The sequence below is a fragment of the Emydura macquarii genome, unplaced genomic scaffold (genome assembly GCF_026122565.2).
Source record: "Emydura macquarii macquarii isolate MOO-44397 ecotype Brisbane River unplaced genomic scaffold, CSIRO-AGI_Emac_v2 contig_366, whole genome shotgun sequence".
Lineage (NCBI taxonomy): Eukaryota > Metazoa > Chordata > Testudines > Chelidae > Emydura > Emydura macquarii.
In genome coordinates, this window is record NW_027130503.1 from 1,552,656 (window position 1) to 1,565,986 (window position 13,331).

The 13,331-nt window shown below is 51.0% G+C and overlaps 1 protein-coding gene across 1 annotated transcript; it reads right to left on the reverse strand.

Moving 5' to 3' along the window:
* Positions 1 to 923: 923 nt before the first annotated feature.
* LOC137141249 (lymphocyte antigen 6E-like) lies at positions 924 to 3,643 on the reverse strand. Its single transcript, XM_067530079.1, has 3 exons — positions 3,592 to 3,643; positions 1,724 to 1,843; positions 924 to 1,081 (listed from the first exon to the last, which is right to left on the reverse strand). Exons 1-3 carry the CDS (start codon positions 3,641 to 3,643, stop codon positions 924 to 926), a joined length of 330 nt encoding a protein of 109 aa, XP_067386180.1.
* Positions 3,644 to 13,331: the final 9,688 nt, after the last annotated feature.

Below are 13,331 nucleotides of genomic sequence, written 5' to 3' on the forward strand. Positions count from 1 at the left end.
CAATCCAGCAGAGGAAGGGCTAACACGATCCAAGGGCTGGAAGTTGAAGCGAGACCAATTCAGACTGAGAATAAGGTGTACATTTTTAACAGAGACTAATTCATCATTGGACCAATTTACCAAGGGTTGTGGTGCATTTTCCCTCACTGACAAGCTTTAAATCAAGACTGGAGTTTATTCTAAGAGCTCTGCTCTAGGAATGATGGGGGGTGGGGGGGTCAGTTCTCTGGCCTGGGTTACACAGGAGGTCAGACAAGATGATCACAACGGACCCCTTGGGCCTTGGAATGTATGAATCTATGTTTCATAGACACCCATCTAACAGCATTCACAGAGCAGCAGCCGGGCCTGAACAGAAATCTCCCTGCCATGAGCCCCTCCCTTGTCACTCACCATCTGGCCCAGGCAATTTCAATCAACCGATCAGCAGTGTCTGGAACGAAGCGGTTTATAGCTAGGGCTCCCGCGCTGCAGCATGCCTGTGCTATGCAGTGGCAGGGCACTGACTGGTTAATGGGGCAGCCTGACATTGCTTCTGAGTGGGACCCTGACTAGAAAAGTCTCTAGGAAAGGAAATATTATAGAAACCAGCTGGGATTGCACCAGAAACCCTTTCTTCAGACCACCATTCGGTGTCTTCCACAGCACCATTCAGCCCAGTCCAGGGTCGCACAACAGAAGATTCTGCATCTTCCAAGAGACGTACCAGGTGACAGAAGCCCAGTAGGAAAGGCAAGAGAGAAGCTATTTATTCAGAAGCTCTGAGGCAGCGCCTAGCTGATAGGATACATCGTTAACTCCGGTGCACAGAAGATGTCTGTCTCTTGCTGGGGAAATCTGAGCGAGTTCTTCAGGGTTAAAGCCCCTCTTTTCCCAGCACATCGAAGTCCAGCTGTAGGAAAGGCCCCTATCCCCTTACCCCATCACTGCAGAACTGCTTTGGGTCCTGGCTTCGCACCCAGGTTGCACAAGAAGCTCTCGCAGCAGGTAGTGGCGTAGGAAGCTATTCCCAGGTTGACGTCGAACTTCGGGCAGATCGGAGAGCATTTCTTGGTGATTTTCTTCCTGAATGACCAAATGCCTGAGCCAAGGAAGAAGAAAGAGAAAACTCTTATTAAAAAACATCTCCCCGAGGTCTGGAATCCTGTGCGGTAAAGGCGATCGTCCAAGGGCAAGAGGGGATCCCACAGTCTGAAAGAACCGTGGAAACCACCTCACAAATAGCTTTGGTGCCCCTCTGCCAGCCATGGCTAGTGACCAATCCTGCAAGATGCTCAGTACCACACAGGACTGGGCTTCCAGTGCAACATTTTCTAACGAGCATCTCAAGGACAGATGGCACCCACGTGGCAAAGTTTGCATTCGGATTTAGATCTGATCTCCAGGAGTCTCTAGGAGACATAGTAATTTTATCCCCCCCTTCACCGCTCTAACCCTTCCTATCTCCCTTTCTCTCCACGCCTTCCTCTTCTTCCCCCTGCAAGGTCCTGGCTTCTGCATCCTTCCCCTAACCCCTGTGCAGCTCTGGCCTTCTCCAGTCTGGTTTCCCAGCTTTAACAGGAAGGCAGAGGGGCTGAATTGAAAACTGTGTCTCCTGTCCGGGCTAGAAATCCTAGACCTGTCCCCTAGCAAAAACCACTGTAAAAAATCTGTAGAAAAGCCCACCGTTCTCCACCCTCCCAGAGTTATTCCCTAGTCCCCAGCCAGTGATTCTGACACGTACCAATTCCTGCAGAACCAACGGACGTCAGGCAGTACTTGTCCGCATCCGAGCACCGTGTGGGCTTCAAACAGCCCCAGTTGCTGGCTTGGTTTTCACACGTGTAGCACCACAGAGAGTCAGCTGAGGAAGGGAGACACGAGAGGCGTTAGATGTGTATAGTAATGTGGCCATTCCAACGGGTCCACACAAAGAGCTCCGTTCTCTCACTTACTCCAGTGTCAACCAGGGGGAGACCCAATGGAGTGTGAGACCGGTGTGAGAGGAGAATCAAACCCCTGGTGCTACACCCACCCTCAGACTTACACCCACCACAGTGCAACAACAGCCCTTCGGCCACGCGCCCAAACTGTATCAAAACTACTCACTCACCTGGGAGCTGGGGCGGGGAAAGGGTTCAACCCACCACCCCACCAGAGCAAGGCTTAGAGAGAAAAGAGGTCCTGCTGGCTAAAGAGAGAGGAAGCCAGGAGAGTCAGGGTCTTCCACAAACTCTGTTTGTGACCTTAGCGAAGGCACCGCGGGCTGATCCAAAGCTCCATGAGGTCAAGGGGCGTCTCCATTGACTCCCATGGGCTTTGGACCAGGCCTTTAATTTCTCTGCCTCCCAGTTGCCCATCTGTAAAAGGAGGCTGATAATGCTCCTTTTCTTCCACCCATTGCCTGCCTGGCCTGTTTATATTGTCAGCTCCTCGGGGCCGGAAGTGGCTCTCTTATTAACCCATTTTACCACAGCAATAAGGGGTTAAAGGACAGAGGGGAGACCTCCTCAGCTGTGGGGGGCCGCCAACAGGTGGGTAAGAGCCTGAAACCCAGGCAGAAGGGAGCTGCCAAGGAACCTGAGGGGATGCTGTGTCAGCACAGCTGGGCAGGAAGCCGCACAAGGAGTTGCTTTGGGAAAGGAGCTGGAGGCAGATGAGGAGACTACAGTGACCTGGGCAGAGGGCTGAGTCATGAGATGGGGCAAATCACTGCAGGGGGAAAGGTCCCGAATCAAAGAGGCTGCCTCACCCCACCCAGCCACACTCTCTGGTGAGCAACCCCTCATCACTCTCCCGGTGCGTCTGTGCAACGCACGGGGGCGATGACCTAGGCTGGGCTCCCGTAGATGCTACTGTATAATAGAAATAATAAAAAGTCCGGAACAAACCCACTCAGACACCTAACCAAACCACAGCCCAGCAGAACCACCCACTAGCCTAGCACAAAACCCCATTAAAACCCCCAAACTAACAGGCAATAGAAACAAAGTGAATTAAGCAGACAGCTGTGTGTGGCCAGGGCCACGCGCTGAAATCGACAGAAGATTTGTCAAAGGCTGCAACAGGATCAGCGTCAGCCTCCACGCCAGAATTAATACACAGCTTAGCGCATGGGACCTCCCCAGGGAAGCTTTTCAACAATGCCAGGTTTGAGTTATCAGTGCACAAACGCAGCCCGGGAAACTCCCTTCCTGGGGATGAAGGTGGAGACCTCTTCCTCTCACAAAAAAATATTCACTTCTGGGCAGAGCTCCAGCACGAAAGACTGGGCCACAAAACCCACTGAAACTCTTTGGTGGGCTGGGGGCTGTGACATGGTGGGGGGGTGTCCTGCAGGGGAATTGCTGTCCTTGAGGCTTGAGAGGCCTTGGAGAGAGAGCTCACTCCACATTCACCCCACAGCAGCAACCACACCAAGCCCGTGGGGCCCTGCTGCCATGATGCCCCACCCCTTCCTTGCCCTGATACCGTCGGTGCCCCTAGCTGGGCCACGGTGGGCCAAATACAATGATCTGGCAGGCAGGACACGTCCCACCGGGCCAGCAGTTGCCCAGCTCCAATCTGGATCTTGTTCGTCTAGCAGCACGGGAGCCTCCTTCGACGTCTCACCTTGCTCTGCGCACAGGACGGCGGCCAGCAGGACAACAAGGACAGCCTTCATCTTCCCTGGATCTTGGCAGCGTCCCGGGGTGAACGGCTTCTCCCAGATATAAAGTCTCCCTGGTGTTTGGATTAGGTGACGAGGGAGACAGCAATTTTGAAGGCTGGGTCCCGCTCAGGCTGGGACAACGCTTGGGCTGGGCAGAGCGGAATGTGCGTGGGAGGCTCAGTTGTGTCACCCTGTGCTGTGATGGACCCGATGAAGAGTGAAAGGTCCGGACAGCCAGTTCTGCTAATTGCTTTTGTTCCTGTGTGTAACCCTTCTGCCGGGCGGTGTCGGCAGCAGCAAGGGCCGGGTTCAACGTGTAGGGGTGCCTCTGAATATTACAAAACAGAATTGGGTCGAGGCCCCACCCAGAAATCAGAGAAAACAAAGCACCACGCCTGGGTGCTTCTAAGAGGCAACGTTGCCCCACTCACTGAGTCTGTGTGTAACAAAAGAAAAGGTTTATTAAAAGGCAGAAGGAATCCAGCACTGATCTGGGAGAAAGACCCGCACAACAATTCAAGAGCATGCAAACCATAAGCAAACACCCACCCATAGTATACTGGGCAGCGGTCCTAGCTTCAGTTTCTCACCTTGCAGTCTGAAATTCTGATGAACGCATGCCCCTTTGGCACACCACTCCCCTGTCCCTCCACCGGACCCCACTCCCCGTTATTTGTCCTCAGTCAGCAAAGTCCTAGAATTCAGGGGTGTATCGGATGGGGTAGATTGCACCCTCATCAAGTTTGCAGATGACACTAAACTAGGGGGAGTGGTAGATACCCTGGAAGGTAGGGATAGGATACAGAAGGACCTAAACAAACTGGAGGATTGGGCCAAAAGAAATCTGATGAGGTTCAACAAAGACGAGTGCACAGTCCTGCACTTAGGATGGAAGAATCCCATGCACAGCTACAGACTGGGGACCGACGAGCTAGGCAGCAGTTCTGCAGAAAAGCACCTGGAAGTTACAGTGGATAAGAAGCTGGATATGAGTCAGCAGTGTGCCCTGGTTGTCAAGAAGGCTAATAGCATATTGGGCTGCATTAGTAGGAGCATTGCCAGCAGATCGAGGAAAGTGATTATTCCCCTCTATTCAGCATTGGTGAGGCCGCATTTGGAGTATTGTGTCCAGTTTTGGGCCCCCCACTACAACAAGGATGTGAAGAAGTTGGAGAGAGTCCAGCGGAGGGCAACAAAAATGATTAGGGGACTAGAGCACAAGACTTATGAAGAGAGGCTGAGGGAACTAGGCTTGTTTAGTCTGCAGAGGAGAAGAGTGAGGGGGGATTTGATAGCGGCCTTTAACTACCTGAAGGGGGTTCCAGGGAGGATGGAGCTAGGCTGTTCTCAGTGGTGGCAGATGACAGAACAAGGAGCAACGGTCTCAAGTTGCAGTGGGGGAGGTCTAGGTTGGATATTAGGAAAAAGTTTTTCACTCGGAGGGTGGTGAAGCACTGGAATGGGTTACCTAGGGAGGTGGTGGAATCTCCATCTTTAGAGGTTTTTAAGCTGCGGCTTGACAAAGCCCTGGCTGGGATGATTTAGCTGAGGTTAGTCCTGCTTTGAGCAGGGGTTGGACTAGATACCCCCTGAGGTCCCTTCCAACTCTATGATTCGATGTATTCACAAGGGTTCACCTCCGAGCCCTGAAGGGGGAGTTGAGCCGTGTCTTGGGGGCTGCTTCTGCCCACTGCCTTTGCCACCGCTTGCTGCCACCTATGCTGTCACTGCTATCTCTGCCACAGCCGCCTTTACCTCTTCCACCACTCTTATCTCGGCCCCGGCTCGCTGCCTCCGCCTCGGCCATGCTGCGCTCTGAGCTTCCAGCACCTGTCCCACGTTTCAGCCATTGCAGCTCCTTGCAGTTTCACAGGATGGTGGGGACCCTCACTGCTGCTGCACCCTCTGCATTGTCTTTCACTGCAGCACTGCCCCCAAACCAGGTCTCCCACTCAGGCCTGCTCATCCGTAAGTTGAGTTCTCGTGATCGCTGAGTAGAAACAAAGACTCCATTGAGTCTGGTCAGCTGCATCTTTAACCATTGAGCTGGTTGAGATGGTTTAACCATCTTTAACCATTGAGCTGCATCCTTATGGGGTGGGGAGGGTCAAATATTACCTATGATTCTATGAACAGCACCCCCACCACCAGGTCAGAGAATCTGTCCGCACCCCTCTCTGACTTTCACTTGGATTTGGCATCCTTTACTGAGCAAGTACCATTAGAGTTAGGGAGACCCCCTCAGCCAGGGCCTGCTGAGTATGGTGCTGAGCTTTCGAGTTTTAACCCAAAACAGCCAAAATTGGTCATTCTGGCAAAACAGCTCTGCCTGCTGAACTCCTAGGCAGAGTGGGTGTGTCTGTGCAAATACGGTCTGGTCCTGAGGTCTTTGTCTGAGGTCTCACTAGATGCCAGGGGAGAACTTGTTCAGATCCTGCTTCCATGTAATTACTCTGGAGTCAGGACACCTGGTTGGACATTTGCAATCTCATCTGATCGTTAGAGCCTGGGAATGTGAGAAAACAGCATAGACACAAGGCAAAAGTCATGGCAAATCGATTGTGAGCAGCATTTGAAACCGGTGCCTTTTACTAGATTTATTTCAGTGCACTCTCCCTGCAGCTAGACCTGAGAACCACTCAACAGGTACAGCTGCTGTAGTGCCTGATACTTCCTGCACGCCTGGTGGTGTGAACAGGGCGTGTATCAGACCAATAACTTCCTATTCGCTTCTAGGTGCAATTCAAGATGCTGGTGTTGCTCAGCAAAGCCCTACATGGTTTGTACAGGGTATGATTCAAGCCCACAGAACTCCTTCCTTTGATTTCTACATGGCTTTGGGTCAGGCCCCTAGACTAGAAGCTTTTGTAGGCAGGGACTGTCTCTCACTATGTGTCTGTATAGCCTCTAGATGCTACCATAATACATAGGGGCCTTGTAGCCGGGAGGGGTGGTCCCCCTCTGAGGAGGACCCAGAGAGGGAGCCAGACCCACCCTGGCTGACAGAGGCCTGCCCCAGGGAAACACCTGACCGGAAGCAAGGGGGTGGGTCTAGGCCTTTAAAGGCCCCAGTGGCCCCACCTGACCGGAAGCAGGGGGGGGGTGGAGCTAGGCCTTTAAAAGCCAGGCCGGTGAGCTCAGTTGGAGGGAGACGGCTGAAGGGGAAGGATGTATCTCCTCTGGAGCGCCTAGCCAAGGCCGGGCCAGGGAGAGAGGGAGTGGCCGGCTGGCCTTAAACCCAGCCTGGGGATTGACTGAGGCCTCCCCCAGGTACCCTACGGCCCGGGAGTTGGAGGGACCACGAGAGACCCCCACGGCCTGGGAGCCGGAGGAAGGCCCGTCGGGCCCCCCCGAGGACTATGAGCCTGAGGAGAACCCCCCGGAAACCCCCGGGGCCTGGGAGCCAGGGGCAGATCTGCCAGAGCAGTGCCGAGCCTGGGACCCCGAGGACCTACCGGCCCTGCCCGAGGCCTGGGGACCACAGGACCTGGAGGAGCTACCCCTCGAGGATGAGCTCATGGAACTCCCTGAGCTGCCGCCCATGGACGAGGAGGGCCTAGCCGGTCTACCCCACCTCGGCGACCCAGAGGAGGCAGGTACCGGGGGTTTCGGGGAGGAAGAAGCCCAGGGATAGCCGCACGTTAGTGGCCGAGTCAGGGGCAACCTGGGCGGCGTGTTGCGGCCGGAGCCCCGCCGACCCAGTGGCAAACGCTGTTGCCACTGCCAGGGCCCTGGGCTGGGACGCAGTGGAGACGGGCGGGCCTGCGTCCCCCTCCCCCCTTCCCTATCCTCCGTGAGGAAGCCTTCCCCGCCGTGCCGTTCCAGAGAGCGGCTTGCACCAGCCAGCCCTGCTTGAGGGCCCGGCCTTAGACTGTTGGCCCTGAGAAGGGCACAAGACTGCTCCTGGTGAGAGGTAGCCGGGAGGGGTGGGCCCCCTCTGAGGAGGACCCAGAGAGGGAGCCAGACCCGGACGCTGCCCCCCCCGATTCCAGGGGCACGTCTACAGGCCTATTCAGGCAATCAGCAAACGCTAATCAACGTGACTGGGGGGAGATGAATTATTGCTCTTTATTACTCATTTCTCTTGCAGCGTAAGGTCCCAGTCGGGAGCATGGTCCCAACGGGCAAGGTGCTGCACACACAGAGAGGAAGCCATGGTCCATGCCTCGTGCTGCTTCCAATTTAATTAGACCAAAAAGGCAAAGGGGCAGGAAAGGGGCGCAGCACACAAGCCAAGTGATCAGGGCTCAGGCAGGCTGATGGCTCATGAATGATCAGGGAGGGAGCAGGATCCTGGCTCGTATATTTTATGCACGATCTTTCTAACATAGCGGTCTTACTTGTATTCTAAATGCTTCGTTTGCGGAGGGGGAGAGAGATGGAAGGCTTGAGTGGGCCAGCTGGGGCAGGAGTGGGGGGAAAAGGGGTTGCTGGAGTAAGAGAGAGGAGGGGTAAAGGGAGAGGGGGACAGAGAAGGCGAGGGGCACACAGAGCAGGGATGGTGGGGTAAAGCTGCAGGGGCAGGAGAGGGGCCAAAACTCACAAGTCAAGCCTCAAAAATCAAGAGTCTGGTATAAAAATCATGAGGTTAAAAAAAAAAAGAGGGAGGGTCTTTTTCTTTGCCCTGAGCCTTCAGGTTACATTCGGGTAGTGTTTTTTTAGCTTTTCAGAGTAGCCGGGAGTGCAGGAAACATGATCCAATGCCCCCATTACCGACGCTGGTTGGAGAAGCATGGCATCCTTAGCTCTGGGCTGGAGGAGGAGATCCTGTCCCTTCCCCGCCCACAGACTCCTAGGTCCTGGGTTCAGGCCTACACCAGAGACAAGAGTAAAAAAGGGAGAGAGGGCTGAATGCGTTAGGGATTGCAAGCAGGTGCTGTCTCGAAACCTTTCTCTGTGTGGGACTCCAGCTGGTCGTACACCTGGAGCATGGTCTTAGCAGGGCAGAAATCTCCTGTGCTTCAGATTAGGCACCTCAGAGATTTTCCCAACCATTTATATCTGTCATCTTGAGTTCGCATCGGCACATGAGCAGGCTGTCTTGCAATTCACCCACCCCCGCCCTCCCAGTTTCAGATTAGCTAGAGAAGCAGGTGCTTATATGTGGGGAGTGGCTTTGTCCAAAGGAAAAACAGGAACAGAAAGGGTGGGGAATCTTATGGCCAGGTTCTGAATTCGATGGAGTGATCAATTACGCCATCAGGGCGGGACTCTTGGAAGTAATTAAAAGATTCTCTCATGATAAACCATTGCACACTCGGAAGGAATTTTTAGCCCTAATTAAAACTGGTTGCAGCACTTGACTATTAATATACCTGGACTTTTGCAAGGCTTTTGACACAGTCCCACATGACAGTCTCATAAGTAAGTGGGAGAAATGCGGGCTGAGCGGAACAACCTCTAAGTGGATGCATAATTGGTTAAACAACCGCAAAGAGTAACTATTAATGGAATGATGTCAGAGTGGCAGGTAGGGGTTCCCCAGGGATCTGCTCTGGGCCTGGTGTTATTTAACATCTTTATTAATGACCTGGATGTAGGGATAGATCAAATCTGCAGATGACACAAAGCTGGCGAGGGGAGGGGTGTACAGTGCAAACACTTTGGAGGATGGAGCTTAAATTCAAAGGGATCTTGATAAATTGGAGCACGGGGCTATAGACAACAAAATGAAATTCAACAAAGACAAATGTAAGGTGAAGAGAAACCAAATGCACAAATACAGAGTAGGGGAAAACTGGCTTGGCAGCAGCATTGCGGAGAAGGACCAGGGAGTTGTGGTGGCTCACAACTTCAACGTGAGCTGGCAGTGCAATGTGTTGCAAAAAAAACCAAATGTAATTTTGTGTTGCATTAACAGAGGCATTGCATGCAAGTCACGGGAGGTGATAGCACCGCTCTACTCGGCGCTGGTTAGGCCTCAGCTGGAGTGCTGTGTCCAGTTTTGGTCACCAGTGCATAGAAAGGATGTAGAGAAACTGGAAAGGATCCAGAGGTGAGCGACAAAGCTGATCAAAGGGATGGAAGGCAACTCATCTGAGCAAAGGCTGAAGGAAGTAGGTATTTTAGTTTCAGAAAGAGGAGATTAAGGGGGGACATGATAGCGGTTTTCCAATACTTGAAAGGCTGTTGTAAAGAAGACAGAGAAAAGTTGTTCTGTCTTGCCGCAGAGGGCAGGTCAAGAGGCGATGGGTTCAAACTACAGCACGGCAGATTTAGATGAACTCTCAGGAAAAGCTTCCTAACTGTAAGAACAGCAGGACAATGGAATAGACTGCCTCAGGAGGTCATGAAATCTCCTTCACTGGAGATTTTCCAAGGGAGGCTGGATAGCCGTCTGTCCTGGATGGTTTAGACACAACAAATCCTGCATCTTGGCAGCGGGTTAGACAAGATGACCCTTGCGGTCCCTTGTGACCCTATGATTCTGAGATAGTTCTCTGAAAAGTTCAGCTCAGTGCACAGCTGTGGACCGAAAAGTTAACAGAATGCTAGGGTCTATTAAGAAAGGGATAGAAAATCAGACAGAAAATATCACCGTGGCACTATATGAATCTATGGGGCTCCCACACCTTGAATACTGTGTCCAGGTCTGGTTGGTGACACACTGCACCCCCTGTACACCCTTATGATGCGATCCTATAACGTTCATGTTCACCCTCATAGTATAACTGAGTATTGTTTAATGCAAAGTATGTCATGTCAGGTGTTTTTGAAATGCTCATGACGTACTGAACATTATTGTTATGGCAGTATGTTTGTTACAATGTCATATCTATGGTTATGAAGCTCTTATGACCCTTTCATGCCCAGGGTAGCCACCTGAAAATGCCAAGGTCAGGGCAGATTGCAAAAGGAGAGCAGATTCTCCCAGCACTGGTGGGTGACACTGCAGTCAGACTTCCCAACCAGCCACAAACAGCGCTTCTGATTCTCCACGCTGGTTATCAAGAAGCCAAAATAAAAATATACACAGCTCCCTTTACTGCATTTCAGTCTCTGGCTCCCAATCAGCCACTAGGTCCAGTAAAGAGACCGGTTATTTAAACTCTATGCTCTTTACCAAAAAGGTTCTCCTGACCCCAAAGGGTCAGCCACAGCACCAGATCAATATAAGTTTAGATCTTACCCAAAATACCACGCTGCCAGCCAATCCTTTAGTAACTAAAACTAAAGGTTTATTATGAATAGAAAGAAACAAACTATAAGAGAAATGTTAAAGGATTAAAGCAATCAGATACATACAAATGATTTGAAAGTCTATATATATCAGGTTTCTAGTAGAATTGTGGAGTTTGCAGACTTGTATAGTCCCTCTGCTGTACATCCAGAACCTGGATGGGTTTCAGTCCTTTGTTTCACAGCTTCAGTTCAGTTGTAGATGAGATGATCCAGAGGTAGGTAAAGACTGAAAGACAGACTACAGACTGGTGACTGAAGACAAAATGGATCCCGGGCAGCTGCCTTTTATGTCCTTTGGTCTAGGCCATGCGGCGTGTGGAATTTTACAGGAATAAGATGGAGTCCAGCGTCACTTGAGTAAGTCCTGGTGACTCATCAGGTATCCCTGGCTTCTCTCCCTGGCCCCTCGTACCTGTGGATCTCTTAATGGGCCATTAAGCAGGCTATTTCTGCAGCCATCCTGTCTGGGGTGTGACCCAGACACAGCACAATCTGAATTACAGATATATCAAACATATCCATTACACACAACACATGAACATAAACATCATCATCTTACTTAGCACATTATAGCCTTTCTAACAGTACCTGGCATGGCATATCCCACATGAATTACTATGATTTTGACATATTGGTGTTAAATAACATAATAAATGCCCCCCCCCCCCTCGCCACAATCCAGCCAGCATGACAGCTCTGCTATGTAATATTCCCTAATATGTGTCTCACGTGGCTTGAAGCAGATCCAGGCAAACACTAAAAGCAGAGAGGTAGGTCACACCTTACCAAGGCATGCATAAAACAACCCAGCTCTTCCAGGAACAATGGACTGACACAAGCACCTGATAAGGCAATGCTCATTGACTCAGGACATGGAGAAGACCATGCAAGAATCCTGATCCTGAGGGGGGTGAGGCCGCCGAGGGCGGCGAATGTTGATAAGGGCGGCATTTTGCTCGCACTTGCTCTCTGACAACCTAGCTACAGATAACATCAAGCAACTGAAGCATTGACCACAGGGGAGAGCCTGGTTGGAGGCCAACCAACCAGCATGTGGTGAGAACCATCTAAGACTGTAAAGTGTTAAGCTTAGTTTAGAATCCACTTTGCTTTTATTTCTTCCTGATCAAATCTGATTTATATTCCTCTGTTTTATAATCACTTAAAATCTTTCTGTACTTAATAAACTTATTTGTTTGTTTTATCTAAAGCAGTGCATGTGCTTAGGGTGTGTATAGAGACTTCCTTTAAAATGACAGCACAAGTGCATATCAATTTCTTTGATAAATTGACTAACATAGAAGCTTGCAGAGCCGAGTGGGCAGCACTGAACTCTGTAAAAAGGCAGTTTCTAGGGTTGCATGGGATTGGGGATGTTTACTGGGTCATTCCATTGCATAATCCCATGAGTGGCTGACCAGAAGCACTCACTCACTAGGTTAAGGACTGCTTGCTTGCAGGAGGCTGTGCGGGGGCTGACCCAGAAGTGTGTGGTTCACACTGCGAAGGGAAGTGCAAGACAGGCCCCAGAAGCGAGGAATAGGGTTGACACAGCTAAACACCAGTCCAGATTGCAGAGGGGAATATCACATCAGTTCTGGTTGCCCCATGTCAAAAAGGATATAGTGGAACCGGAAAAGATTCAGAGATGGGCAACAAAGATAATCAAGGGTTTGGAATGGCTGCCATATGAGGAGAGACTAAAAAGACTGTTCAGTTTAGAAAAGAGACATCTAAGGAGGGATATGAGAGAGGTCTACAAAATCAGGAATGGTGGGAGAAAAGTGAAACGAGAAGCACTATTTACCCTGTCCCATAATACAAAAACCAGGGGTCACCCAATGAAATTAATAGGCAGCAGGTTTAATACAAACAAAAGAAAGTACTTTTTTACACAGTGCACAGTTATCCTGTGGAACTCATTGCTATGGGATGTTGTGAAACCCAAACGTGTAACTGGGTTAAAAAAGAGCTGGATTAGTTCACGGAAGTTAGGTCCACTAATGGCTATTAACCAACACGGTCAGTGACGCAATGCCATGCTCGGGGCGACCCTAAACTTCTGACAGCTAGAAGCTGGGAGTGGAAGATAGGGGTGGATCACTCCAAAATTGCCCTGTTCTTTACACTCTCCCTGAAGCACCTGGCATTGGCCACTGTTGGAGACAGCATGCTGGGCTACATGGACCAATGATCTGACCCAGTCTAGCAGCTTTTATGTTCTTGTGGCCTTTTACCTTCCATCAGCACAAAAGCTGCAAAAAAAGCTGATGCTTTTGTACTTTCCTTTCTCCAGATTTGGACGTCTGGCCGCTGGCAGCAGGGAGTTGTCCGTGAATCGCTGACATTTCTGGAATTTGCTCCCCTGGGTGGTTCAACATAATCTAAACTTGCTGACCTTTCCCCAGGGGTGTGAAGCCCATCTGTTCACTCAGGCTACAATCCATCAGGGCACTGTCACGGTGAGATCTGTTCTTGCTCTTTGGTTTTTGGGGATGAGTCTGTATGTAGTTGACAG